Source organism: Talpa occidentalis, unplaced genomic scaffold (genome assembly GCF_014898055.3).
Source record: "Talpa occidentalis isolate TD23 unplaced genomic scaffold, MPIMG_talOcc4v2.1 talOcc4.11, whole genome shotgun sequence".
Taxonomy (NCBI): Eukaryota; Metazoa; Chordata; class Mammalia; order Eulipotyphla; family Talpidae; genus Talpa; species Talpa occidentalis.
The window spans coordinates 70,977,318-71,003,198 of NW_023601104.1; the positions used below are offsets into that span (position 1 = coordinate 70,977,318).

The 25,881-nt window shown below is 37.6% G+C and overlaps 1 protein-coding gene across 2 annotated transcripts in view; it reads right to left on the reverse strand.

Annotated features, from left to right (window-relative positions):
* Nucleotides 1-25,881, reverse strand: part of PPP2R5E (protein phosphatase 2 regulatory subunit B'epsilon) — a 137,409-nt gene that overhangs the window by 33,639 nt on the left and 77,889 nt on the right. For both annotated transcript variants that reach the window (XM_037503478.2, XM_037503477.2), the window contains exon 4: nucleotides 4,061-4,162. In XM_037503478.2, the coding sequence (XP_037359375.1) occupies nucleotides 4,061-4,162 (102 nt within the window). The remainder of the gene's footprint in view (nucleotides 1-4,060; nucleotides 4,163-25,881) is intronic.

The window sequence follows — 25,881 nt, forward strand, 5'->3', positions numbered from 1 at the left end:
TGGAAAAAACTGCAAGTGTAGGTTGCAGCTGAAAACACACAAGTGTGAGCTGTGTTGTCACATAACCAACTTTACACATCAGTTCGCAGCAGATGGACTTGACACATGCCTCCCATTTCCTCTTAAAGAGTACTTTTGACGCATACTCAAAGGTTAAGACTTAATAAAATTAATAATTTTGCCACTTTTCCAAGAACATTCTTAATTAATACTGTCTTTAAAAAAAAAAAAAATCAGAAGTGCAAAGCAGTGAAGAATAGGATCACCAGACCAGTTTGGTGCAACTGCCTTGAATTATGCTATGGCAACCGCAATTTCTTTCTTTTTTTTTTTTAAAGATTTATTTATTTATTTATACAAGCACTGGGTACAGTCAGAAGTTGCGGGAGGGTGAGAGAATTCACCAGAGCCAGAGCGGGGAGGAGAGCAGGCAGACTGAAGAAATACACTGCTGAGGGGAGCAGTGGGCAGCAGGAGAGGTCTGCGTGCCATGTGGGACCCTCACCCAGAGGCCGGGGATCAAACCGGCGCTGCAGAGGCTGCGGGCAGCTTCGCAACCCAGCGCTCAACCGCTGCGCCAATGGGGAGGCCCAACAACCGCAATTTCTTTTTGATGTTACTTTTACAACTACCAGTGCCAATGGTATCCGCATTAGGATTTTATTTCTTTATGAAACTATGTTTTTCTTTCTCTTTGAAACTATGAAAGCAGAAAAACTTCATTCCCAATGATCTGAACATTGTTAAGTTGAACATGTTCTAGTCACAATGCCTAAGTCCCAATAGCTCATACAAAAAAAATAAAAAAATTTCAATACAGTAATCTTTTAACTCTTAGTTTTACAAATATAATATTAGCCTTACTCAAAATAACCAGAAAAGAGGGTTCTCTCTCTCTCTTTAGATTTCCAAAAATTGGAGAGATTCTCATCTTCCAGGCCTGACTTGTGGTCTGGCAAGATTTTCTAGTGAGATTGGCAAAGTGTTCTTGCTGCTCTGGTCCCTTGAAAGCAGTTATGGTTTAAAATGGTTTGGTGGAAACACTTCAGACACATTTATTAACAAGTACAAATGTTTTCTACACATAAGAGACAGATTTTACCTCAGAATCAAAATCTCTCTTGTGTTTCTAAAGGGAAAAATTAGGGGCCACGAAGGATTAATTACTTTTCAAGGTCACATTAAATGAATTCTCCAAGAAACAGGAGAAAAAAGACATTAGGATTCCTGCTTTCAGGGTCAAGTGTAAAGTATTAGAAACAATTTCTTAAGTAATAATTAATTAATAAATAGAAGTATTACAAAATCCCATACTAGAAATACAGACACGATTTCAAGAAATCTATTAGGAATAATTATGGAACCATGTGATACAAAAGATAAAAATAAAGGTAATAGAAAAGATCAAAGAACACACATAAAGAGTATCTTTTAACAGATGAACTAAAAATTGTCAATTTCATACTTTTTTCAATTTTTAAATAGCCCCCAAAATCCATGAGTTGTTATAATTTTATATGATTCATAAATTTAAATCAAAGGAAATGTGTAAAGGAATAATTATCTTGGCCATGAGACTAGCCAACCACCCAAAAACCACATCTCAATGTGCCTTTGTTATTCTCTACTACTAATGTCAGATGTTTAGTTATAAACACTGTGCTATAATATATAAAAGGAAGCATAGCGCTTATGGTGGAGTTAAGAAAAAGTAGAAAAGTCTAAGAAAGTGCTATGTTTTGGTGGGAAAAATAGATTGCTAGATCAATTAAGAAGTAAAAAGCTGAAGTTACCAATAAGTCACTATGACTTGGAAGACCTATCAGAGAAAAGAGATTTCTTAAATTCTTTTGGTGAATATTAACATCACTATCAATGAGAATGGAAAGGTGACTAATTTGTCAGGTAAGAATATACTGAGCAAATACAGGATTCTTGGGACATGTCAAGAGCCTATAGAAACACTCCCATAAAGTAACAAGTAGTGATGGCAACAGGGTACCTATTGACATGACCTTTACTATGAATGGAGGTTGATTTGTGACTAAGGAGCAGGGTCCTTTTACCTCATCCAGCATTAGATGTATTTCCCCCCAGCTAAAGTAGGGACAAAAGGATTGCAGGTTTGAACAGGAAGGATGTCAGCACAGATGAAACCAGCCCATTCTGAAAAAGTTAATGACTTTATATCCAAAAGGGTAGAGATCTCATCATCATTTCTCACTGATGCTTTGGTTTTAGAGTTTCAGATGAACTAATGGCTAGTGTTCCTATAGAAAAGATACAGTGTAAGCCAAAGATTTTTGGTGACAGAATTTAATTTAATAGCTTCAGAAATAAATTTGGTCTTGTATTTTCTAGAGTCATTAAGCTCAGGAAGGACAAACTGAAATATTGAGTAAAATTTTATTGTACTTAGGAGAAATTTATATTTATGGTGACCATGATCTAGAGTATTTAAGATGTTCCTGCAGATGACAAGAGTGGTGTACTGCTTCTTTGGGATGTAGACAAGACAAGCCGAAGATTTGTCAAAAGTCCCTCTGTCCTTTGGACCACTAAAAAATATGGGACTTTCCTGAGGAGATTGTCTTGTTTGGTTTTTTAAAATTTCTTCCAGACTACATTGCACATCTGTGAATGGGTGACAACTATTAAGAATAGGACAGGTTAAGAAGTCCAGCCATTCAAAAAAGTATATCTTTTATTATTTTTATTGTTATTGTTATTGCTATTATTATTATTATTATTATTTCAGTCACAATCTAGTGCATACCATTAAAAGCACAAATACTTTTACAAATTTCTTAGATCATAGACAGTATGTCTGGCACCTTCAAGAAAAAAATCAGGCATTTAAGATAGCAAATCAACTACAACTACAAATCTTAACTAATTTACTCAATCTTGGCATTAGCAGCAGAAAGACATATGTATAACATGCCTGTATAAGAGTTGAGAAAAAAAAGACCCCTGAGTTCTCTAGATAAGCAGGGGAAATAGCCTACATGTATTTATGTAGCAAACTTGAGTTGCCAAAGCAGGACAGGAAAAGTTGCAGATTTATGTCAAAAATTTTGAAGTGCAGGGAAAAAGTAAACTCCTAGAATATCTCTAGGCCTTATCTCCCTGCTGCAGTTTTCTGCTCCAGAAAGTCAACTCATAACTACGAGCACACTTCTACAAGGATGCAGTGGCTTCTGCCTCAGGGTGAGGATGTACGAGGTTATATTCCTTCTCTTCTACCATTTCCCTCCTTGCCAGTTCTCTGAGGACTAGCGTCTGAGGACATTCGGACTCAATGGAAAGGTATACACTCAATGGAATTTGGGGTTCATGACATTCAAATCTCCTTGTACTGTCCTTTGAGAAATGTTGGCCTTTAAAGAAATCAGCCAGGGAAGAAAAATGGAAATGACTGGAATGTAAGTCAAAACAATGCTGATGGGCCTAGTGCTAGGAAGGAAGATGTGGGGCCAGCCCTGATTTGTCCTAGCACGAGATTGTGGCTGCAAAACTTGGCCTCCTCAGCACAAGCGAAAGAACTAGCCTTTACACACACTTTCTCTGAGCTGTTGCTCTTCCTTACAACACTGTGAACTAGCTTCTGTAGTTTGTCCTTGCCCTTCTATGCTGAAGAAACACATCTGTAGTTATTATGAAGACAGGCGTACACAGTCCCCAGGCTACCTACTGCTGAAAATAAAATATGTACTCTGTGACCTAATCACATTTAACTAATATTAATGTGAAAACAGTTCTGCTCTTGTTTGAGGCTCCAGGGGGCAGGATCATATAGAAACTCTAATAAAAGAATAAGAACTGCCAGCTGGGCCTGCAACATGGGCGGGCCCACACTAAACCATTACATCGAAACTTATTAATTTATTCCTTTGGCATCCTAATTATCAAGAGTAGGGAATATAAAAAGCATTCTTTAGCTTTCCATTAACATACTCTAGTTTGATATCTTGGTGAAAAAAAGTTCAAGGAATTCCCATGCTAATCAGAAAATGAGTTAATGGATCATTCTTTTATAACAAATGATCGTTCAGAGTACCTGTAAGTGTGGCCATGATGCCTCAAGGGTAGGTTCATCTTCTTCTGGATCAAATTCATTGCTGTCACTAGGAGGGAGAGTTCTGAATATATTGCAAGATACCTAAAAATAAACAAGCAGCAGAGTTAGCTGGAAGCATCTCCTGAGCAGTTTTACACAAGGCCTTTGCAGCCAGCTGAAGGGAATCCAGATGACAGATGACAGGAGCACACTAAATTGGAATGGGATCTCTTGTTATAGGCTTTAAGGCCAGGACCACCCCAGGCAATGTTGGTAAGTAGCAGAACAGCATATTCCAGATATTTGAACAGTTTCCTTGTCTTTACTTGACCATCCCCACTGGGTCCCTATGATTTTATACCTTCCCTCAAAGCCTGCTCTAGGTTACTTACCAGTCAAACATGCTTCTAATTAATCAATTTACATTAAAATATAAATAACTGCTAATGGTGTCACATAGTTCCCTTCTCAGGTTTAGTCACAATTTGAAAATTTATGGTTGAACTAATGATGACATTTCAGCTATCACAAAAGATGAATTAGAAAGGATATTTCAGAAACTAACACATCCTTAAAATCATGCCTAATCTTTTCTCACCTAATTTACCAAATAGTAGTGATGCTGAGAGCAGGCTGCAACGGCAATAAAATCCTATAAACTAGGCAATCCTTTAGCACAGGTAATTTCTAAACTAAATATTAATTTCTCAAAAAATGGCCATGAATTGACAACTGTTGAAACTGGGTAATGATGATATGAGGATTCATTATAATAACTACTATTTCTGTATATATTCCAATATTTCTATAGTAAAATGCTGTTACTACTATTCTCAAGGCCCCTTTTCAGGTTTAATTATTTCTTTTTCTACTTACTCAGATATGCCCTCCTAATAATTCGAACATATTCTCAGATCTGAAGAGTAAAACCAAGTTGCGGGGAGGGCAGAACACAAGTAGGAAGCCAGAAGGTAAAAGAAAGGAGATGTTGTTCAGAAGTCTTTGCTGGACTTTCTACATAATGCAGAAAATACTAAATTACAATATGGTACTCTGAAAGAGGGAAGAAAAAAGGCTTTAAAGGGCTACTAAAATCTAAAGCAATAAAAAAATCAGATTAAAAAAACTGTGCCCTAAATTCTAGTCTGTAATAATTATTCCAATTTCCCAGCTATGGAAACTGAGATTCAATTTCTATTTTATTATTATTTTTTTTATTTATTTTATATAAAAGCTGGGGTACAGGCCAGAGGCGTGGGAGGGTGAGAGGATTCACCAGAGACAGAGCAGGGAGCAGAACAGGCAGACGGACGGAAAGCACTGCTGAGGGGAGCAGCAGGTGAGACAGGAGAGGTCTGCCATGCCATGTGGGTATCTCCCCTGCCAGCCAGGAATCAAACCTGTGCTGCAGAGGCTGCAGACAGCTTCACAGCGCTGTGCTCAACCTGCTGCGCCACCGGGGAGGCCTTTCAATTTCTATTTTAATTGCAACAGGAAGCCACTAGTGGCTATTCAACAGAGAATGATTTAATTTTTGCATTAAAACATCACTCTAGTATAAAACAAACAGGAAGAAGACAATTTAGAAGCTTGTGTAAATGGCAAGAGTTGATAATGGTTTGGACTGGGATGGTGACAGAGAAGACAGAAATAAATTGATCCAAAATACATTCTGAAGGTAGTACTTGGTGCTGGTTTGGATATGTGGGGTGAAGGAAAGAAAAGAATCTAAAATGAGCCATAGATTTAAGGCAAGTTGAGATGGAGATGAATTAGGAGAGGGAAATTTGTCTTTGCTTTGTTCTTTTGATGAGGAAATCCAGAGGTCCAGATAGGAATATGTTAAAGAGACAATATCTAGGAGGTGATCAGAAATATGAACAAGACCTAAGATCGGAACAGTCAGAATGTTGACTTATATACTCATCAGAAATATGGATGATCCTTAAAGCTATGGGACTAATGGATTAGCTTGGGAAAAAGTAAAAAAGATGGAAAGGACCCTCAGACAGCCAACATTTATAAATCAGAAAAAAAAAAAAAAAAAGTCAAGAAAGCAAATGAAAAGGGGTAAAAGGTAGGAAAAAATAAGAGCTAAAGCCAAAAAGAGTCTTGGGAGCTAAGAGAAAAGAGTGTCTTTAGGAAGGAAGAAGAGGTCAACAGCAGCAAATGCTGCTCTGAGGTTGACCAAGATGAACAACATCTACTGGACTCAGATCCTATGAAACAAGTACTATTATTCTTCCCATTTCACCATCAGGACACAAAAGCACAGGTGCTAAGGTCCAAGGTTACAGCTAGTAACCACAAGTTCCAACTTGAACCCAGGCTGTCAAGCTCCACCACAGTGCTCCAGAAGAATAGGTATACCAGGCCTCCCTGGTGGCGCAGTGGGTTGAGCGCAGTGCTGTGAAGCTGTCCGCAGCCTCTGCAGTGCCGGTTCGATTCCCGGCCGGCCAGGGAGATTCCCACATGGCGCGGCAGACCTCTCCTGTCTTGCTTGCTGCTCCCCTCAGCAGTATATTTCAGTCCTTCTGCCTGTTCTGCTCCCTGCTCTGTCTCTGGTGAATTCTTTCACCCTCCCAAGCCTCTGGCCTGTACCCCAGTGCTTGTATAAATAAATCAATCTTTAAAAAAAAAAAAAAAGTCTCTTTAAAAAAAAAAAGTAGGTAAACCACCTCTTTTGTTCAATTTTAGCTTAGATGACTAGAAAAAAATATTAGAACGTTTTCATTACAGTAGTGAAAATATGCAGTTTTATTTTATTTCTGTCCCTTCCAAAGATTACTAGACTTTACATTTACAAAGAAATTAGTGAATTTTCAGATAACCATGGATCTATGGACTTCTCTTCAACCAGCAGTCACACTGCAATCACAAGGGCAGAGGTCTTATTTTACTTGCTTTTGAATCTTCACTAACTACACATTTATTTCAAAAACTGAGTTAAGTTTTTATCCTAACTAAGCCACTTATATTTAGTGTGAACTGTGACGAGTTTTCTCCTCTCCTAATCTATAAAGTAGGGGTGGGAGTGGAGTGGGGGGTAGGCCTCTAAATAGTAAAAATTCTGGGTAAAAGACACAGGAACTTCTGACCCTCTGCAATCTTAGATACGGCAATTCTCTTACAGTGCCCACCATGTGTTACACCAATATTTGTTTAAAATTTGTCTCTCCCCACTAACCAAAAACATATAATGTCATGTTCACATCTGTTTTCTTGGTACACATGAAGCATCCAGTAAATGATCACAAAATAAAAGTTTGGATATATTAATAAAACTGTTTTCGGTTGTGCTTCAACTAAATTTCAATTTTTTAATTTACTTATTGTTAACTGAGGTAATATTTGGATACTCCCATCAGGTATTACCACCATAGTGCACCCACCACCAAATCACCCATATTCCACCAACCACCTTAGTCCTCTTTGCCTCCTTCCCTCTTCTTACCCATCCAGCATCTCATCACCACCTTGGAGCTTCAGTTCTGTAGTCAGCTTTCAAGGGTTTGTTTTTTTAAGATTGCCTTTATCTAACTCTTAGTTTTATATTTTCCACATATCAATGACACCATCTGATACTAAATTTCAATGTAAACTTTCCTAAGTGATTAAAATAAATGTACGTTATTTGACCTAAGATGTTTAACTCTGTACAATGTTGTAAACTCCTGATGTGATTGAAACTATCTCTCAGTTATCACATCAAAAGAAAGTCCAGTTGTACAAATAATTCAAGCATCAGGCAGTTCTAGAGGCATGTATATCTCATTTAGCTACACAATACCATTTCTTAAGATTTGTCTTCTTTGTCGTTTTATTTACGTTACTTCTAAATATTCACCAGATAAGTAAAATAAGGAGGCCTGGATCTGTTGGACTGGACAATTAAGAGCTCACTCAACTGGTTAAGTAGTTCTCTAATACATTTGGAAAGAAATGGCAAAGCATATCAAAAATGTAAGGAAAATGGTCAAGTCTCTGATCCAGTCTGGCACACAATAGCTACTTGATAAAAATGTCATGAATGATAGAGCCATTACTCCCATCCTTGAGAATCTATCCCACAAAACTAATGCAATAATGCAAAATAAGAATTAAAAAACTACCTGAAGGAGTCATTTGCAAAATTCTTTAAGAAGTGTAAAGCTGAAAATAACCTATAATTCCATCCTGATAGAGGTACACCAATTTAGGGAAATACTGTGCAGCATTAAAGCTGATGGCCAAATGGAAGTACAAAGAAATAATTATAAAGACTTAGCTAGAAAGACAACTGAAAATGGTGTGATTGTAATTATAAAGATAAAAATAGAAACAGGTAAGAAAAGCTATATTAAAACAACAGGAATACAGACAATAAACCAGAGAGCTCTTGTTACTCCTCCTGGGACACAACAAAAACTCTTACATCTATAAAAAGCCTATGTTAGATACATGCAAGAGATACCTTTAATTTCAAGATGAAAATAGACTCCTGAATTTGTTTGAACAAGATTATTGCTGTCAGGAGAGAGTTAAAAATCTGATTCTCCCACAATGCCTTAGAACCTAGCTCATGAACAAACAGCTGAGTAAGTGAATGAATGGACCGGTTTCACTGTATAACTGAGCTCCAAAATTATGACTTCAAAATCTGACCATCCATGTATGTACGGGCTTGGGGTGACGGGGGGGTCTCTAAATCTCAGATTTTTCTGCAACATTTTATATCTGTTACTCCACTTTAGGAAAAGATAGATTGCCTTTATCAGATTTTCAAGACTTCCAACATTTAAAAATCGTTAAATTTGTTTCAAATGGTAAATTCACTTGCATTAAATCTTCCTTTATCACTGGCAGCCACTTCTGATTTATAGCCCAGGGTTAAATGGATCAATAAATAGGTTACATTATAAAATAGGTAAGGGCAGTTGCATGCTTATACAAAGATACTATGACCACAAGCAGCCACCGGCACCATTTCTCACCACAAAACAGTTCTGTGGTTAGAAAAAATGTATCCAGGTATTTCAAAAGCTGCAGACTGTCTCCATCACACACTTAAATATATTTAGCTCTAGCCTTAAGCCTTCTATTTTATTCATTCAGGAAAGGATTATCAAAAATAAACAAAAAAGGGGCTCCCTGGTGGCACAAGGGGTTAAGCACAGTACTATGAAGCTATCCACAGCCACTGCAGCATGAGTTTGTTCCCTGGCCAGGGAGCTACCCACATGGAGCAGCAGACCTCTCCCATCTTGCCACTGCTCCTCTCAGCAGTGTATTTCAGTCAGTCTGACTGTTCTGTTTTCCACTCTGTCTCGGTGAAAACTACCCCTGCCCGGGCCTATACCCCAGTTCTTGTATGCATAAATAAATAAATCTTTAAAATAAAATAACAAGGATGTTTTAAGTACATTAGGGATTTATTTTTTAACTATTTTATTTTAATCTGTGCTAGAATTTAACCTCCATGCAAAGGTAAAAAAAAATTTATAAATAAGTGTCCTTGAAGTAGTTTTATTCATTTCCATTCCAAAGAAAGTATAATAAACACCGAACGTTGGAATCAAACTAAAAGTTGTTGGAATCAAAAAAGGTCTCCAAAAAGTGGTTAGCTAGAAAGCAGGACTGGGGGAGTGGAGGACTGAGTAACCCCCTCCTCAGAGACAGAAGCCCTAGGATCAGGGATTCCACTGAATAGCTTCTACAATTAGACCATGTTAGAGACTCTTTTATCCAGCTATTTTATCTTACAAATAAGAAAAGTACAAAGAGCTTGTGAGTTTCTTAAGATATAAAGTGCCATCACATGCAAGCAGCTTTCTCAGTTCTTTCTCTGATATACCACCTCCATTTCCACCTCTGATGATGATATATGGACTTGACAATTTTATATCTTTTTCCTCTGATTCCACAACCATTATTTTTATCATTTTTATTACTTCTTAATTTTCCCATTTCTTCTTTTCATCATCTCCTCCCTAGATTTTTGACTTATCAATCACAATCAGTGGATCCCAAAGGCACTTTTTACTACCTAAATTAGACCACTGTTTACCTACCATCAGCTTAGATCTGAAGACCTGGCTCAGCATTAACTGGGAAATATATAATAATTTCTTCCTCCCCATTGTCTGGTACAGACACCTATCATCAAAGACCTTTATGACTGCAATAGCTTCCTCTCTGGAGTTTCTATCTCTCACACCCCTTTTTCTCATCTTTCCCAATTAGATTTTAAGCCCCTCAAGGGTTTAAATTATTTCTGAATGCTTAGCACCTAATATACAATAAATGGAAAGAAGTGGGGTTGCCAGATAAAATACAGAACACCAGGTAAATCTGAATTTCACATAAAGAATTTTTAGTTCAAGTATGTCCCCCATATTGCACAGGACATTTTGACAAAAGAAGATTTTTCATTGTTTATCTGAAATTCAAACTTAATCTGACAACCCTAAAGTAAGCTAATATTCACTGAGGAACTCTACTGGTTGCAGCTCAGTTGTGACTCAGAATTAGCACTGAAGCATACTTGAGAAGAGAAGAAGACAGGGCTATGGTGCTCAGGTAAAAGCCTAGAACTGAAGAGCTGCTAGTTTTGGAAACTAGCTGCTCTCTTTTAGTTCTTTAGTTTATTAGTGATTCCTGTTAACTATGGTGAAAAAATACCAATTTCAAAATCTTGACCAAACGTGAAAGAGGAGATAAAATGTTCCCAAGTACATAGCCCAATAAATAAATAGAAATGTTTAGGCATATTTTCATGAGGTTTTAAGGAAGCAACATATCATTAGGTGGCCTGCAATATCAAAATACAACTATTAAAATTGTTGTATTTATATTTATATTAATTGTTATATTTATATTTATAAAATTTTAAATATGTATTTAAGTTACTACAGAAAAATAATCTCACTATCCTCAATCTTTTTATCTCCATAGAAACTACTAATTTTACACCATGATTTCAGATGACATTTTATGCTAAGGAAAATGACCAGCACATTTTACAGAAGAACAGAATGTGGCTAGCACCTAAGTGCCTCACTAAATGTTCATCAAGATTAACACTGAACAAAACAAAACAGAAGGACAATGTCTTGGAGAAGTCTGTTTTAACTGCAAAATAAATACTGTCAATTTCTTTGAGTCATATATTTGTAAGCAGTATTAATATGTAAGGCTCAGGTAAACCAGACATGTAATGCGTTCAAGGGAACCACTTTTTCTACAGTGTAGTAAGTCAGCTTAAATGACTTTCTGTGTTTTATAATAATGACAGGGTATCGTCTTTCTTAGATAAAAGCAGATGAGTAACTTTTTTTTTTTTCTTGAAGAATTATTTATTTATGCATACAAGAGTTGGGGCAAAGGCCAGAGATGCTGGGAGTGAGAGGATTCACCAGAGACAGAGTGGGGAACAGAACAGGCAGACTGACCGAAGTACACTGCTGAGGGAAGCAGCGGGCAAGTCAGGAGAGGTCTGCTGCGCCATGTGGGTTGCTCCCTGGCCGGCCGGGGATCAAACTCATGCTGCAGAGGCTGAGGATTGCTTCATAGTGCAGTGCTTAACCACTTGCGCCATCAGGGAGGCCCAGCAGATGAGTAACTTAACCTCAAATTATTTCTCCCTCTTATCTGTGAACTCTAATTCCATACCATTATACTACAAATATATCAAATTTAAATACAAAATCAGTGACATCATAGCTATAAAATGAATTTTCATAAGATTATATCTACAAAGTAATTTTTCTAACAAAAGAGGTCTAGATAATGTTAAATAAAGATCATTCAAGCAAATTTAAATGCCATTGTTCTTAATAAGCACATGAAAAAATGTTCATCATCACTTATTGTGGAAATGCATACCAAAACCATGCGATACCACTTCACATCTGTAAAAATGGCCTATAACGAACACACACACACACACACACACACACACACACACAACCTAACAGAAACAAGTGTTGGCCACCAGTGTGAAGAAAAGGAAACCAAATGATTCAATCAAGCACTTAGAACCAGAGGGAGGAGCCAGGAAATGCAATGTTGAAGCGAGGACACCATGCATTATTTTCACAGTATTATGTGTTAGCCGAAAAGCGGAATCTAAATAACAGATATGGTACAACTGGATCTTAAAAGAAAATTTAAGAAAATATCATAGTAGTCTACCAACATTTACTAGGAATTGAATTTTTTAAAACAATTACAAAACAAAAAATTTGAACATAAGCAAAATTCAAATCTCTAAATCAGACATTTGGACAGAGAAGACCTATTTCTAAATATACTACAATTTGTGTTAATTATTCAAATTCTAGGAACTAAAATTGCAACAAAACTTGCCTATATACCTTGCTAACATAAAAAATAATATAGAAGGTTAAGTTACTTTTTTGACATCAAATATTAAGAATTTATAAAGGTCCCAAAGATAAAGGAGCTTTCAAAACTCTCATCCTCTTTAAAAGTAATTAAACAATTATTGATAAAAACAAGAAGAAAAATACCATACTATTGAATGACTATGCTCAAGAGTCTGAGAATCAGAGCAGATAAGTATCTGTTAAGCACATGCTTAGATTAGGAAACAAATGGCAAAATTTTAAAGCTATTAGCACTTAATTTAATCCACTGGCAATTTGTTCAATCATTAATTTGTTTCTAGGTCAAATATGCCTTTAATTACTACAATAAATCTACTGTGATTTCCACTTCAAAATAAGTATAAAGTATCTTTTAAACGTCGCCATCTATGTGAATCAATATAGCTGCTTAAAAGTTACCTGAACTTGGGAAACCATAAAAATCCCTTATTCTAACAAAAACATGTCATTAGCACTATTTCTAAACAACAGAAATTTAATTAAAATGGCAAGAACACTTCTTTGATTATGAGCAATCCACTGTAGGTCTAACTTTTTCTCTAACATATTAAATATGTAACTGTCAAAGCTATATATATATATATTTTAAAATTTTTAAGTGTTAAATTAAAAATTTTAATTGTTTTTAGTAAGGTTATATATTAAAATTTATAAAAATTAAAATTTTCAGAAGAGAAATTTCCAGTTCTTCCAAACCTATTTACCTGAGTTAAATGTTAATTCCTTGAGCCAAAACAATCTTCCCAATAATTCTGATTGTTGCAAGTGCAGATCTCAGGAACACAACAGGGACTGAGGAATTATGATACAGAGGTATAGCTAAACCATTCCAGCAAGGTTGTCCATATTTGTATCACAATGCCACCTTTGTGGACTAAGCTCTATATACTGTCAAGAAAATAATCCCTGAACCGGAGTGCACTGTTCACTTGTGGCAAAGAAACATACACTTTTGACAGTGCTCAGGTATGTTTTATGACACCCTGAAATCTGCAAGAGGATTTAAAAGATTTCTCAAGTCAATTATTGCAATCTTATTATTGTTCACTGTATGCTTTAAATCTATATTAGCAGGGTTTCCCAGAACACAGTGCCTATTCTATTAAACCTGACTTCTGGAATGAGACAGAAGGAACATCATAAAATAACAAAAGAAACTTAGTAGTTGCCTGAAGGGAATAACAAAACAAAAAAAGGTTTAAAAATTTATATTGTAGGGCCTCCCTGGTGGCCTAGAGGTTACGTCTCAGCACTGTCACCACTATAGCTTGAGTTCAATCCCCGGCCAGGGAGCTAACCCACTTATGGCACAGCAGACCTCTTCTGTCTTGCCTGCTGCTCCCCTCAGCAGTGTATTTCAGCAGCTCCACCTGTTCAGCTCCCTCCTGTGTCTCTGGTAAATCCTCTCACCCCACTGTACCTCTGGCCTACACCCCAGATCTTGTATGCAAAATAAATAAATCATTTAAAATAAATACATAAAACTTAAAAAAATTACATTGCCCAATTCAACATTTTAAATAGGTATCCAAATTCAAAAGACAAAATTAAAGTAACAAATTTTGGGCACGTATTATTTTACTATTGTTTTTACTTACATTTCATCATTTTTACTTATATTTCCTTTATTCAGTCCTTCTTCCACATTATACTAGGTATATGCCCTCTTTAGATTTACACATATGCCCTCTTTAGATTTATGGACACTAAAAAAGAAAACCTGTTCTCATTGTTGTCGCTGTTGCTATTGGTAGCAATAGGTCTATTTAGTTGGCAATTGTTATGTAATTGGAGTTAACATATACTGATTGCTTCTGCAAATAATTTGGTCCCTGCAGACGGTGAGTTTCTGAAAGGATTAGTGCGCTGACAACAGAGCACTGATGACTGTATGGAAGGAATCTGTCCCAAAAGATCAAGAACAGAAAATTGACAGAATTTGAACATAGATCAAATGTAAACACAAGACACAGTTTTGAGGACTACATCAACTTTTAGTTATAAGGGGACAAAAGAGACAAGCTGAGTGATGGAAAGTACTCTGCCTTTGTCCTACTCTCTTTGACCTATCATAAGCCCATCACAGAAATGCCACAAAGGCAGGAAAAAGAGATGGGGGAGAAAGATGCAAGAGACAGTGGAAGACACCGAAGCTGACCCCCCTCCATGTAGATTTATGTAAAGGTCAAAATCATGCAAAATGAATTGATGGGGTAAGGAAGGTCAGGATAGTCTCCACTGAAAGGATTCAGGAGCACAGAAAAATCTGTGCTCTCATAGTGCCACATCCAGTCGTATTTCAAATGAGAACTCTGAATAAGTATTTCTACCAAATTCCCAGGTGATGCCAATGGGACTGCTCAAGAGACCACACTTTGAGAACACTGGCTTATATTCTACCTCCATGCCCTTCTACGATCCATGCACAATCATTCACTATTTATGTTAAACCACTTCAGACAGATTTTCTATGATATTCAAACACAAGAGAGGCTTGAATTGTGCCTAGCACATAGTAGGCACTTGACCAAAGCTGGTGGGATCCAAAAAAAATAAATAAGTTAAAAGAAAAGAAAATATGAACTGTATGAAAGGATGGCACTGGGTAGTGGGCCTGCCTATAGCGAGGCTGGCTGGAGTCGTCCTTTTCCACCAACACCCTTTCACACACATACCCCTCTCCTACCTCACCCCTATCCCTGCCAAGAACTCATTTTTAATTGGTGTCTGTAGGTCTTTTCTTTTGGGCTTATCTGATTCTCCTAAGAAAAATCATCTGTCTCTTGACTAGGGGCAGAGTGGGATCCAGGAGCTGTGAAGAGGACTGAAGGTCTTCCTCTTCACATGGGAAGTAGGGACTTTCAGGAAGTCCACTGCTCTCAGTTGTGCCTAAGGTCCCTGAGTCCACACACCCCCTAGTTTAGCCTCTCTGGAGAGTAAAACTCCTTATTTTGCAGGGATGTGAGAGGGACAGTTGCCTGGCTATCTGTTTTTGAGGGGAATGGGACAGGATCGAGAGTTCCAATTAATTCTTATACAGATTTTCCACCTAGTCTGTTTTTGTACCCATGTAGCCTTACTTTGAAGACTATCTCTCTGTATGAGGCCTCAGGGAGGGGAAGGGAAGAAAGGGGTAAAAATGGAGGGGGGAAGGGAGGGAGAGAAGAGCACAAGGGGATATGTTGATGGACTATAGGTGCTTCGATGGTGAGAGAAATACAGGGACTACACCTGAGGGGATAAAGCATATGTTGTCCAAAAATTAAATTAATAAATAAAAATTATCTTCCTATACCTTCCTGCAGGTAATGTTGTGCGTTGGCTAATTCTGGTCTTTCCTTGCTACTGTTTAGGGTTCAGCTCTCTCTGATGAGCCAAGGGAGGGCACCACCAGTTCATCTGCTTTCTGATTTCCAAAATACGGATTTGAGATCTCTCCATTTTGCTTTGCTCTGTGGGTTTTATTTCTTTACAGACATTGTTTTGAGATTTTAGGAAATAAAGGAAGTAAATGTATGTATGTTCAAGTCACACTATTTACTCAAAAGTTAACAATTATTTCCTATTAAATTATTTCTTCTGTTCATCGTAATTTTTGCTAATTCAACTAATTTAATTTTGTAATATAATGTATTTATTCCATTTTAGGAAAGAATTCAGTAGAAGAGCAAGAAAACTAAATGACAACTCTTCTAACCATAGCCGACATAATATGAGAGGTCCCCACATTGGTTTCCTTTCTCAGAACTAGCACCAACCACATTAGATCTTAGTGTAATGCAAAATACAAAGTAAGTGCAGTCTGGATCTTAGGATACCAGATACAGGATTCAAAAGAACAAATGCCTCAAATTCAGCATTTTATCCAATGAACAAATACACAAATCTTTAAAAAAAAAAAAAAAATCAGCACTATAAACTCAACACAGAGCAATGCTGAATCCTGGGCCTGCGCTGCTCTTAGCTCAATACTCACATATCTATCAGCCTTCTTACTATAGCTTTTGTTTCCAGGCCTGGTGTCCTAGTCCCATTATTTCCAGTTACATGCAGAGCAATTCTGACATTTTGCTATCATTTCAAGTTCATTTTGGTCAAAACCAATCTCATGCCCATTAACTCCACCCCCTGTAAAAGGTTAATTCTCTTCCCACCTTCCATTTGTCACAGGTTCACTGCTGTAACCTTTTGGGAATTTTCTTTTCCTCTCCTTTATGTGCTACATGCAATTTATCAACAATTCATTTTATTGTCTGGGCTAATGGTGGTGTTACTTTCAATAGTGGAAATTTGGGAATAGTTTGTCCCAGAATGGAAAAGCAGCTCAGCCAACAATGGTGTGTGACATAATGGGCTATTAGGCAGCCATCAGAATGCTTTTTAAAGATATTTAATTACACGAAACCATTGTAATGCTAAAGAGATTTCTTTTTTTAAGAAAAATTTTTTAACAAGGATAAACAAGAAAGGGACACAAGGAAATTTTCTTGCATAGTGACAATGTTCTGGATCTCAACTGGGGTAGTATGGCTATACAGGTGCATAGAATTGTGAAGTTCATTGCATGCTCACTGCGTAAAACCTGTTCTTAAATTTTTATTGCACATTAAGTGTATCTAAATTTTTTTAAATTAAGAGAAAAAACACATAAAAAACATAAAGTGGATTTAAGTGATAAAAAGTATAGGTCAATTTTTTGTTTTCCAAATTTTCTGTGATGAACTCAGGTTCGTCAAGAGAAAGCTGGTGAAATCCTTTACATATTCTCTATTTCTCTTCCTTTACCACCATCCAATTAAATTTGAACAGTCTTCTGCCATTGGCCATCCTGGGTTAAATCTGCAGCCTAATTCTCCTTAGAGCAGCTGGCAAAAGGGTACAGACTTTTGTTGTGAGGACCGGATAAAGAAAAGTAAGAATATCATTTACAAATTTCACTTCCTGTTCAAAACCTTAGCAACTCCCTGCTTATTGTCTACATGATGAATCTAACCTCATCTACTTAGCTTGCCAGAACCTCTGTTCCTCTCTCTCTAACTTATTACCCATAAATCCTAACCATGAATCCTCCACTAGGAGCCTCCATGAGGCTTCTATTTCAATATTCAACATGACTCAAAATAAGAAGCAACTTTTACCTGCTGCACTGTGACAGCAATGTGAAATTAATTATCTAAGTGTTATCCCCACCCAAAACCATCACAAGGAAATGATATTTCACACAGAGACAACTATATTGCACTGTCTCCAAATTTGGAAATGTTGCATTGCATCCAAAAGTGAAGACTGTTGATATTAAATCTTAGAATCCAAAAATAGAAATGTAAACACTGCAATAGTCATAGTGCTCACTGTGTGTATAAACACAGAGCAGGCCCCTTGCTGCTGGCACACTCACTCAAGCACTCACACCCCCCCCCACACAGGCTGGTCCTGTAGGCCCAGGTCTGGGCTATATTTCACTAAGCTTGGAAGATGGGCCCTCAACTCCCAAAAAAGTAGTAAAACTGGTAAATTAAGTGATTTCAGTAAGAGCAAAAGTGCACAAGTTTTTTAAAAAAAAAACAGGCTGTTTTTGAGAACACATACATTCTACTGCTTTGAACACTAACTACATGGTTCAAAATCAGGTAATGCTAAAAAATGAAATCTCTTGAATTTTAAATTTAAAACACCCTCCCCTTTCCCCAAAAGGAAAAAGAAAAAAACCACTTAAGACTCCTAATGTATGTTTCCGTTCATTGAGCAGGTGTTCATATTTGAAATCACTAAAATAAACAGAACGCTCTGTCAAATCTTTGGTCACAGACCCTTACCCTGTATGTTTGTCTCTGTCTCTGTGACTATTATTAAAACAAAGTCATGAGCTAGCTGGTGAGTAATGAAACAAAAGCACACCTGAACGACGAGGTCACCACTGGGCCTTACCCCTGACTGCTGCTTCATAATGAACCAAGGAAGACAGGCCACTCCAAGGGAGGGCAGGACACGCAGTCCCAGGACAGGACTCATGGGGCGGGCCATGCTCACCATTGAGGGAAAGCAGGAGCATAGGTATAAGTTCCTCAGAAGAAACCAAGAGACGGCTCTAGGAGCAGGAACTGCCTGCCACTCTGGTAGCTTATACCTTCATGGTGCATTCAGAGATCACTGCCTTCCAGGGGTTATTTCACCCATCAAATCACTGCTTTTACATTCCAGAGTGGGCATTACTGCAGAACTGCCACTCCAATTTGTACCAGGTGACAGCACAATGCAAAGCTCAATCTTCCAACACCAATTCTATTATCTAAGCTTAACAAATGTTACTCACTTTTCTAAGAGAAAAAAGCCTAAGTTCCCACAAAAGGAAGAAGCCTGCATTATTCTAGAGTGATATACCCTTAACTTCTTTAGGAAAAGAAATCCCACAGTGTTTCAAAGCAGTCCATTCAGTACCCAACACTGCTACCCAGCCCCACTCCCTCTTTGTTCCCAACATTTCTGAAGGGTCAGCAAATATCACTATAGCTTGCTTAGCCATTTTATTAAAAAAATAAATTACTTCTTTGCTTATCAAACATTTACAATCAATTCTATTTTTATTCAGAAACATCCTCTCTTCTTTGTGTCAGCCCTTACCCTCCTAAATAAGGCTCCTTACCCAAGACCTGCAGGCTGCCCCAGGCTCCAGTCTCCCCAGCTTTCTCTTCTCCACTGCTCAGCCAACTCCCACCGTTCTCTATAATCACTGTAACTGCATTTTTCTCTAAAGTCCTTATCTTATCCTCACTTTCCAGAGGCAACTTCCTCTGCAGAAGTCATTGGATAGCATATTTCTTCTTGTTTTCATCTACAGATCAAACTTGGCTTTTAACATTGATGAGTAGCCAACTGCCTCCTGGAAGTGACCTGCTCATTGTTTTCATACCAAATCTTTGCCTTAAGCATTACTGTGTCTGAGAATTCCACATTGGTCACTCATTTTCTCCACTTTTTCCCTATTGATAATACAACACTGTGGTATAACCAGTTTTCTCCTTAAAGAATCAACCATTAAATCTCTCAGTTCTGTCTCTCCTTGGCGGAGAGACAGCCAAACCACATAAACTAACACCAATCACTAGAATTATCTAAGACCCACTTTTATATACCATGGGCAAGAGTTTCCAATCATTTTAGCATCCATTTGCTCGGTAGATTTTTTTTTTTTCTCAGAAGTGTTGCCTATATCTCTAATGATAGTTTCAGTTTTAAGGTTAAATTAAAAGATGGAAGAAAAGAGAATCAAAATCTGAATACAGTACTCTAACCTGAAAAATTCTGCTGCCAACATGGGGGAAGGGAGTGCAGGTTGCGGACAGGAAAGAATGGGGAGTAGTCTTATTACAGTGAGATGATAGTATTGGATAGATCAGCGCTAGACAAGTCACAGCCGTTAAACAATTTTAAGTATATTGAAAACTCTGAACAATCTGTAAAGCAGTTAAACCAGGAGGACTACAGCTTGTAAATGAAGCAAACAGCAATCATGAATAATTTAGCTTCCTGAGGAAAAACCCTGCTCCTTAGCACATTAAAATTAAAGATAATACAATCCCTGTCAGATTTCTTAAGAGAGCATGCTTGCAAGAAAGAAATGGTTAATTAGTAAGACAGTAGGGATATAAATAAGCCAGTAGATCAAGAAAATTTTTATTTAGGTGAATAAGGGCAGTATATCGATATACATGTATGTAAAATTATACAAATATAGGTTCATGCAGATTTACAGATGCCTCAAAAAAAAAAAACAACCTGTAAAATTTCCCAGACAGAATTTTTTTTTAAAGATTTATTTATTTATTTATACAAGCACTGGGTACAGTCAGAAGCGCGGGAGGGTAAGAGAATTCACCAGAGCCAGAGCGGGGAGCAGAGCAGGCAGAAGGACCGAAGCACACCGCTGAGGGGAGCAGCAGGCGGCAGGAGAGGTCTGCGCGCCATGCAGGACCCTCCTCCAGTGGCCGGGGAGCAGCCGGGGATCGAACCGGCGCTGCAGAAGCTGCGGGCAGCTTCGCAACCCAGCGCTCAACCGCTGCGCCACTGAGGAGGCCCTCCCAAACAGAATTTTAAAGATTAAAACCAACAGACTGAGAAATGATATGGTAAGTCACCTTAAATAGATAAAACTTTCAGGCTAGCAGGCTTCACTATAACTAGAATAATTGATGAATCTATCTAAGTCTAGCAGAGGTGAGTTGATACCATGGATAATGATAACAATAATATTACAACGTCATAAAGTTATAGAGGGTGACAAGCTTACGAGGATTAAAATTTGTTCAAGAACACATAAATAAATGGTAGAACTATGCCCATGTGTGTGTGTCTGACCCAGAAACAACAAAAGGGTAACATGGGCTGTACCCATATAAGTGCTTCCAAGGACTTCCAAGGTGATGTGAGGCACTCAAGTCATCTAACTCTCTGCTCCACATCCAAGCCAACCAAGCAATCAGGATTCCTTGGCTACTAGTAAGCTTGCCTGCTTCTAATGGTGGGCCACAGAAGAGGAATGGGGGAAGCGTGTGAACTTAGGAGACCGGACTGCAGTTTGGGTGGGGCAGAAGAGAGTTTTGAACTACAGACCTCTTCCTGAGTTCCACCTCACCCTCGCATCACCATGACCTCTGACCTTCTTGGGAGGGGGAATGGCAGGATGGGGGAAAAAAGGTTAAGAATCACTGTTAACAATTCAAGAACAACAAAAGCAATATAGTTATTATATGGGCTAGTAAGGGCATGTAGTGAGAAAAAGTGAAAGAGAAGCTGTTTCCTTAGCAAAAATGAACATATAGCCCTGATACTATCTTGTTTGGCCTTGTCAGAAGCAACAAAAAAGGCAGGGAAAGCTTAGAGCTGCCTGTTTAGGAGAGCTGAAAAGAAAGAATACTGTAGAGGCAAGAGTGCATTCTTCAGAAGTTCTAGTCCTCACTTCCAATGGGAGAATAATTCCAGGAAAGTACCATGGCACTTCAGTTAAGAATCTGGGCTTTGGAGACAGGGAGTTCTGGGTTCAAGTCTCATTTCGCCAGTTATCCAGATTTGGGCAAATGTCTTAACCTCTGTCTATTTCCTCTACATCTTCTATAAAATAGTCCATATAATAATATCTCCCGCCCTCTTAAAGTTGTTGTGAAGATTAGATTGAATCATATGATGCAGCTGCTACAGATTTTTATGCTGCTAACAACAGAAGGTGTACAGGTGCTGGGATCTGCTTTTTTTAGTATGCACATTTCTGAAGAATCTCCACGGATTGTGTATTTGACTGCAAGTCTAAAGTGTGTAACTATAACATCCTACCAAAACTGACAGAAGATGAAACAGAAATCTGAAGAGTCAGACATGCATTTAAGAAATTGAATTCATCAGCAGAAACATCCCTAAATAGTAAAGTCCAGGTCCATAAGGTTTCACTGCTGAAATCATTCTGACGACTGCATTTTTCCATCTTTAGTTAAGGCTACAAGTGAGAAGACCCTGCTTCTTTCCAATCTCATTTTATATTTTCCAACAGAGCAGCATCTAGCGGAATACTGCACAAGAAGTAAAATCAAGCTTAAACCATTTTGGAGTTAGACACACCTTTGAAAATTTAATCAAAGGCATAGCTTTCCCTCCCTACCACCCCCCCCCCCAAAAAAAAAAAACAGATGAAACACACAAAGTCTTGCAATCAACATCAGGGAGTTCACTAATCCAATGAAATCAATCTATGGACACTCTAAAATGCTAAAGTAATATTGCTAAATACGCGTTAACTAAAGAAGAACAGAGAGGTCATTTCAAAATGGTAATTAAAGAAAGGACAAAGTTCCTGCCAGCTCCTCTACCCTCTGATAACTTACCAGTGGTAACAATCTGTTCCTAACCTTGAGCAGTGAACTCTTCCTAACCTTATTCCTGATCTTATTCTAAAAATGTCTTTTAGTAATCTACATTATTATAATCTTAAATTCTTTCCTAAGTATTAAGGAATTCTTTACTCTAATTCCCAGATCCTATCTTTTAGACTTATCCTAAACTCAAAAATTTTTCCCAATAACTTCAATTCCTAAATGTCTTCCCAGATATCACTTAATTCTCTTTCAATATATATATTCCTCCAATCTTGTAATCAGCCCACCTCTACCCCTCATACTCCATATTAACCCATCCCCCTCTCAAGAGCCCACACCCTCAGATCTTATCTACCTTGGGTCTGAATAGTCACCTCAAGGCAAATTCTGGCCAGGATGTAGAATTATATTCCTAATCAGATGCAGGAAGATGAAAAGTGGAAATTTCATACTTCCATCATCATTCCCACGGCTACTTGTAGATAGCTGCTATTTTATTAAAAGAAACTGTCCTTTTGCCAATAAAGTATGCAGTAAAGTTAACAAGGCACTCTTAAAGAGTCTGTGTAGGCAGACTCTGAGACCTTTAATTGCAACTTCATAGTTTTCTACAAAACCGTATTATTCTATTAAGGCTTGCCAGAGCTGTGATTTCCTGTTAAATCAAAGAATGTATAAACGATAAAGCCCTTAGATAATCAAGTGACAGGATATAATTTGAGAATGGGTAAAAACAAAGCGATTGGTAGCCAAGGAACCATAAAAAGGACTCAAGGAAAGACTTCAACAGTAAAGGAAAAAAAAAGACTGTTCAACATACTTTATCCTGAAGCTCTAGTTGCTTTGGGAAATCACATAATCTGCAATTTGAAGCATACAGCGATTTAAGCACAGATGAGGAGTGGGGCAAACTTGGAGAACAAATAAAGTCCAGACATAAAGACAAAACATGAAAATAACCAGTGACAAGGTATACTCTCTGCAAGAGAGAAGAGAAAGGATTTTACTCTGAAGAAGACAGTCCCTCCAAGGCTCAATACTGGAAATGCAATTAGTATCAACAGTCTCCATTTCAACTACTTTGCGCACTCCTCAATCCACTAGCTCCCACCTAAACCCCTGCACAGGCATGCAGTGATTCCTTAGTGTTAGCTAGAATCACATCATGATTCTTTTCCTCCCCTACCCTCCTCCCATGCTGGTTATTATCAGTCTCCACCTCCAACTTTCCAAGTCCCATAACCTCAAAGTTGATACACAAAAGATCAACTCATCAGCCTCTATCCAAAACATGCTCTCCCCCTGCTACAACTTTCTCAAATAGCACCACAAACTACGTAATTCCCAAATGTACCCTAGATCCCTTCCTCTCTGTAACTCCAAACAGCCACACAAATGCTCACTAACATCAGTTTCTCTTCCTGAGTCTCAAGTGCCAGCCTTACCTTCCTTCTCTAATTTGACAACTGAGCTTGGTTAGGCCCTCCACACTTCTCTAAGACAGTACCCCCTTAATTGCTTCCTCTCTGCCTTCAATTTCAGCCTCCTCCAATCTGACCCACCATCGTAATTATACAAATATAACCATATCACTCTGTGGCTTAAAACTTTTCAGTGGTGATCCATGTCTGTGAGGTTCCCTGGGGATCGTCCCACATCTACATCTTCAATTATCACCATTCACCTCCCCAACACACACACACACACACCCTTCTGTAACTTCCTAGTGATATATGTGTTTCTCTAAATCTATCATATAGTTTTGGAGTTCCTTTATATAACTTTCTCTTTTATTTTCACACTTTCAGCCACTATTCTAGAAAGCTTGAATTCACCTGTAAATGCCCTACTTGTCTTTGCTTACTTTGTAAAAGCCTTCCTTGACTACATCTACGTATCTCCAATTAATTTCCCTTTCTCTCTGCTCCTTCCTGCCTTTTTCACAATTCTACTGTGTATTATGTATACATTATATATTCTACTGTGTATTATATTCTATGTGTATTATGTATACATATATGTATATATTATATATATAATTATAATGTATATACATGACATTATCTTATTATTTGTTCACATAAATATTCTCTATATCTGATTGTGAATCTGTTGACAGAACAGGAGACTTTTTTTTTAAACCATCAAAATGTGAAAATGTGGTTTTAAGCCAATCAATAACATTACCTGGAATTCATTAAAACAATGTCTTCATCAACAAGGTTTCATCTCACATTGTGAACTATACCCTAAAGTGCCATTTTTGAGAAAGAAGATGTGTGAATATAAAGACTATAAAATATACAGAGTTAGAAATAAATAAATAAAATAAAATATACAGAGTTTGAGTTTGGGTAAAAAAAATTAACACAAGATTACTTTGAAAGCCAGAAATTCAAAGATATCTTTCAAAGGGATGCATGGCAACAGAACCAAAAGAAAGTATTAGCATAATGTGGTAAAAATACTGCCTCAAGGACAGAAGCCTGACACTTGAAATGATACACAGCATAGTGTGCCAAAGCCTAAGGGAACGAGAAGTCCTGGTTCTTATTTTTCCATCGGATGTGACCCCAGGAGAAATATATGAAATGAACCACTTACCTAAGTAATTGCTTTGGAGCATGATCGGTAAACTTTAAGAATGGCAGAGTCCATTATATATTTCTTAGAATGTGTGTGTGTGACCAAAAGAATTGGTAACTTTCAAAGCAGGAAGGATGAGAGGAATCATACTCAACTGCCTCCATTTATAAAAGGAGAAACTGGGGCTTAGAGAGGAAATTACTTACCAAAGATCTCAACACTAGTTAAGCAGAAGAAGAAAAAAGAGTACAGGGCCTCCCTCATTCCCTGTCTAGGGCTCTTTCCACTATTCTGTACTACTCTTCTGCAAGTAAGTTAGATGCTATATCGTTTTTGGTTTATCCTGTTTATACGAAAGAATTGGTTTTTCTTTCTTCACTCTAGCAATATGTACAAGGCATCCGGATTTCATTTAAATGCTAAAAATGATTTCTACAACTCCTAGATTACTGTCATCTGCCACTTTTCTTTCCCTACCAGGAACAGGTTGGATCAAAGGCTTCGGGTAATAATGTTGATGCCAGCACATGCCATCAGAAAGCATTACTCAGCCTGGCACGTAAAACCCAGCAATCACTTCATTGGCATGTCATTAAAACAACACCATTTCCCTCACAAATCCAAGTGAAGAATTTTCATTATACGGAGGAAAAGGTGAGGAACTTCAATTTAAATCAAGTTGGAAATGCAGAATTTGAGAACCACTGAATCAATGGGACATGCTAAGCTGACAGGGTATTTTAAGACCACAGACAGGAACTTTGTTTGTAAAATCAAATATCTAATAAAAAAAATCTGCAAAACATAAAAACATTATTGATTGAATATTTATATTAGGGACTTTTCTACAAGCTTTAGACACATCACCACCAATACTCATAAAGTGCCCAAAAGACAAGTATGCAATGACAAGTGAGCAGAGGCAGCACCAGAGTATCTACATACAAGGGGCTCAGAAGTGGCAAAATGGAAGGAAAAAAAAGTG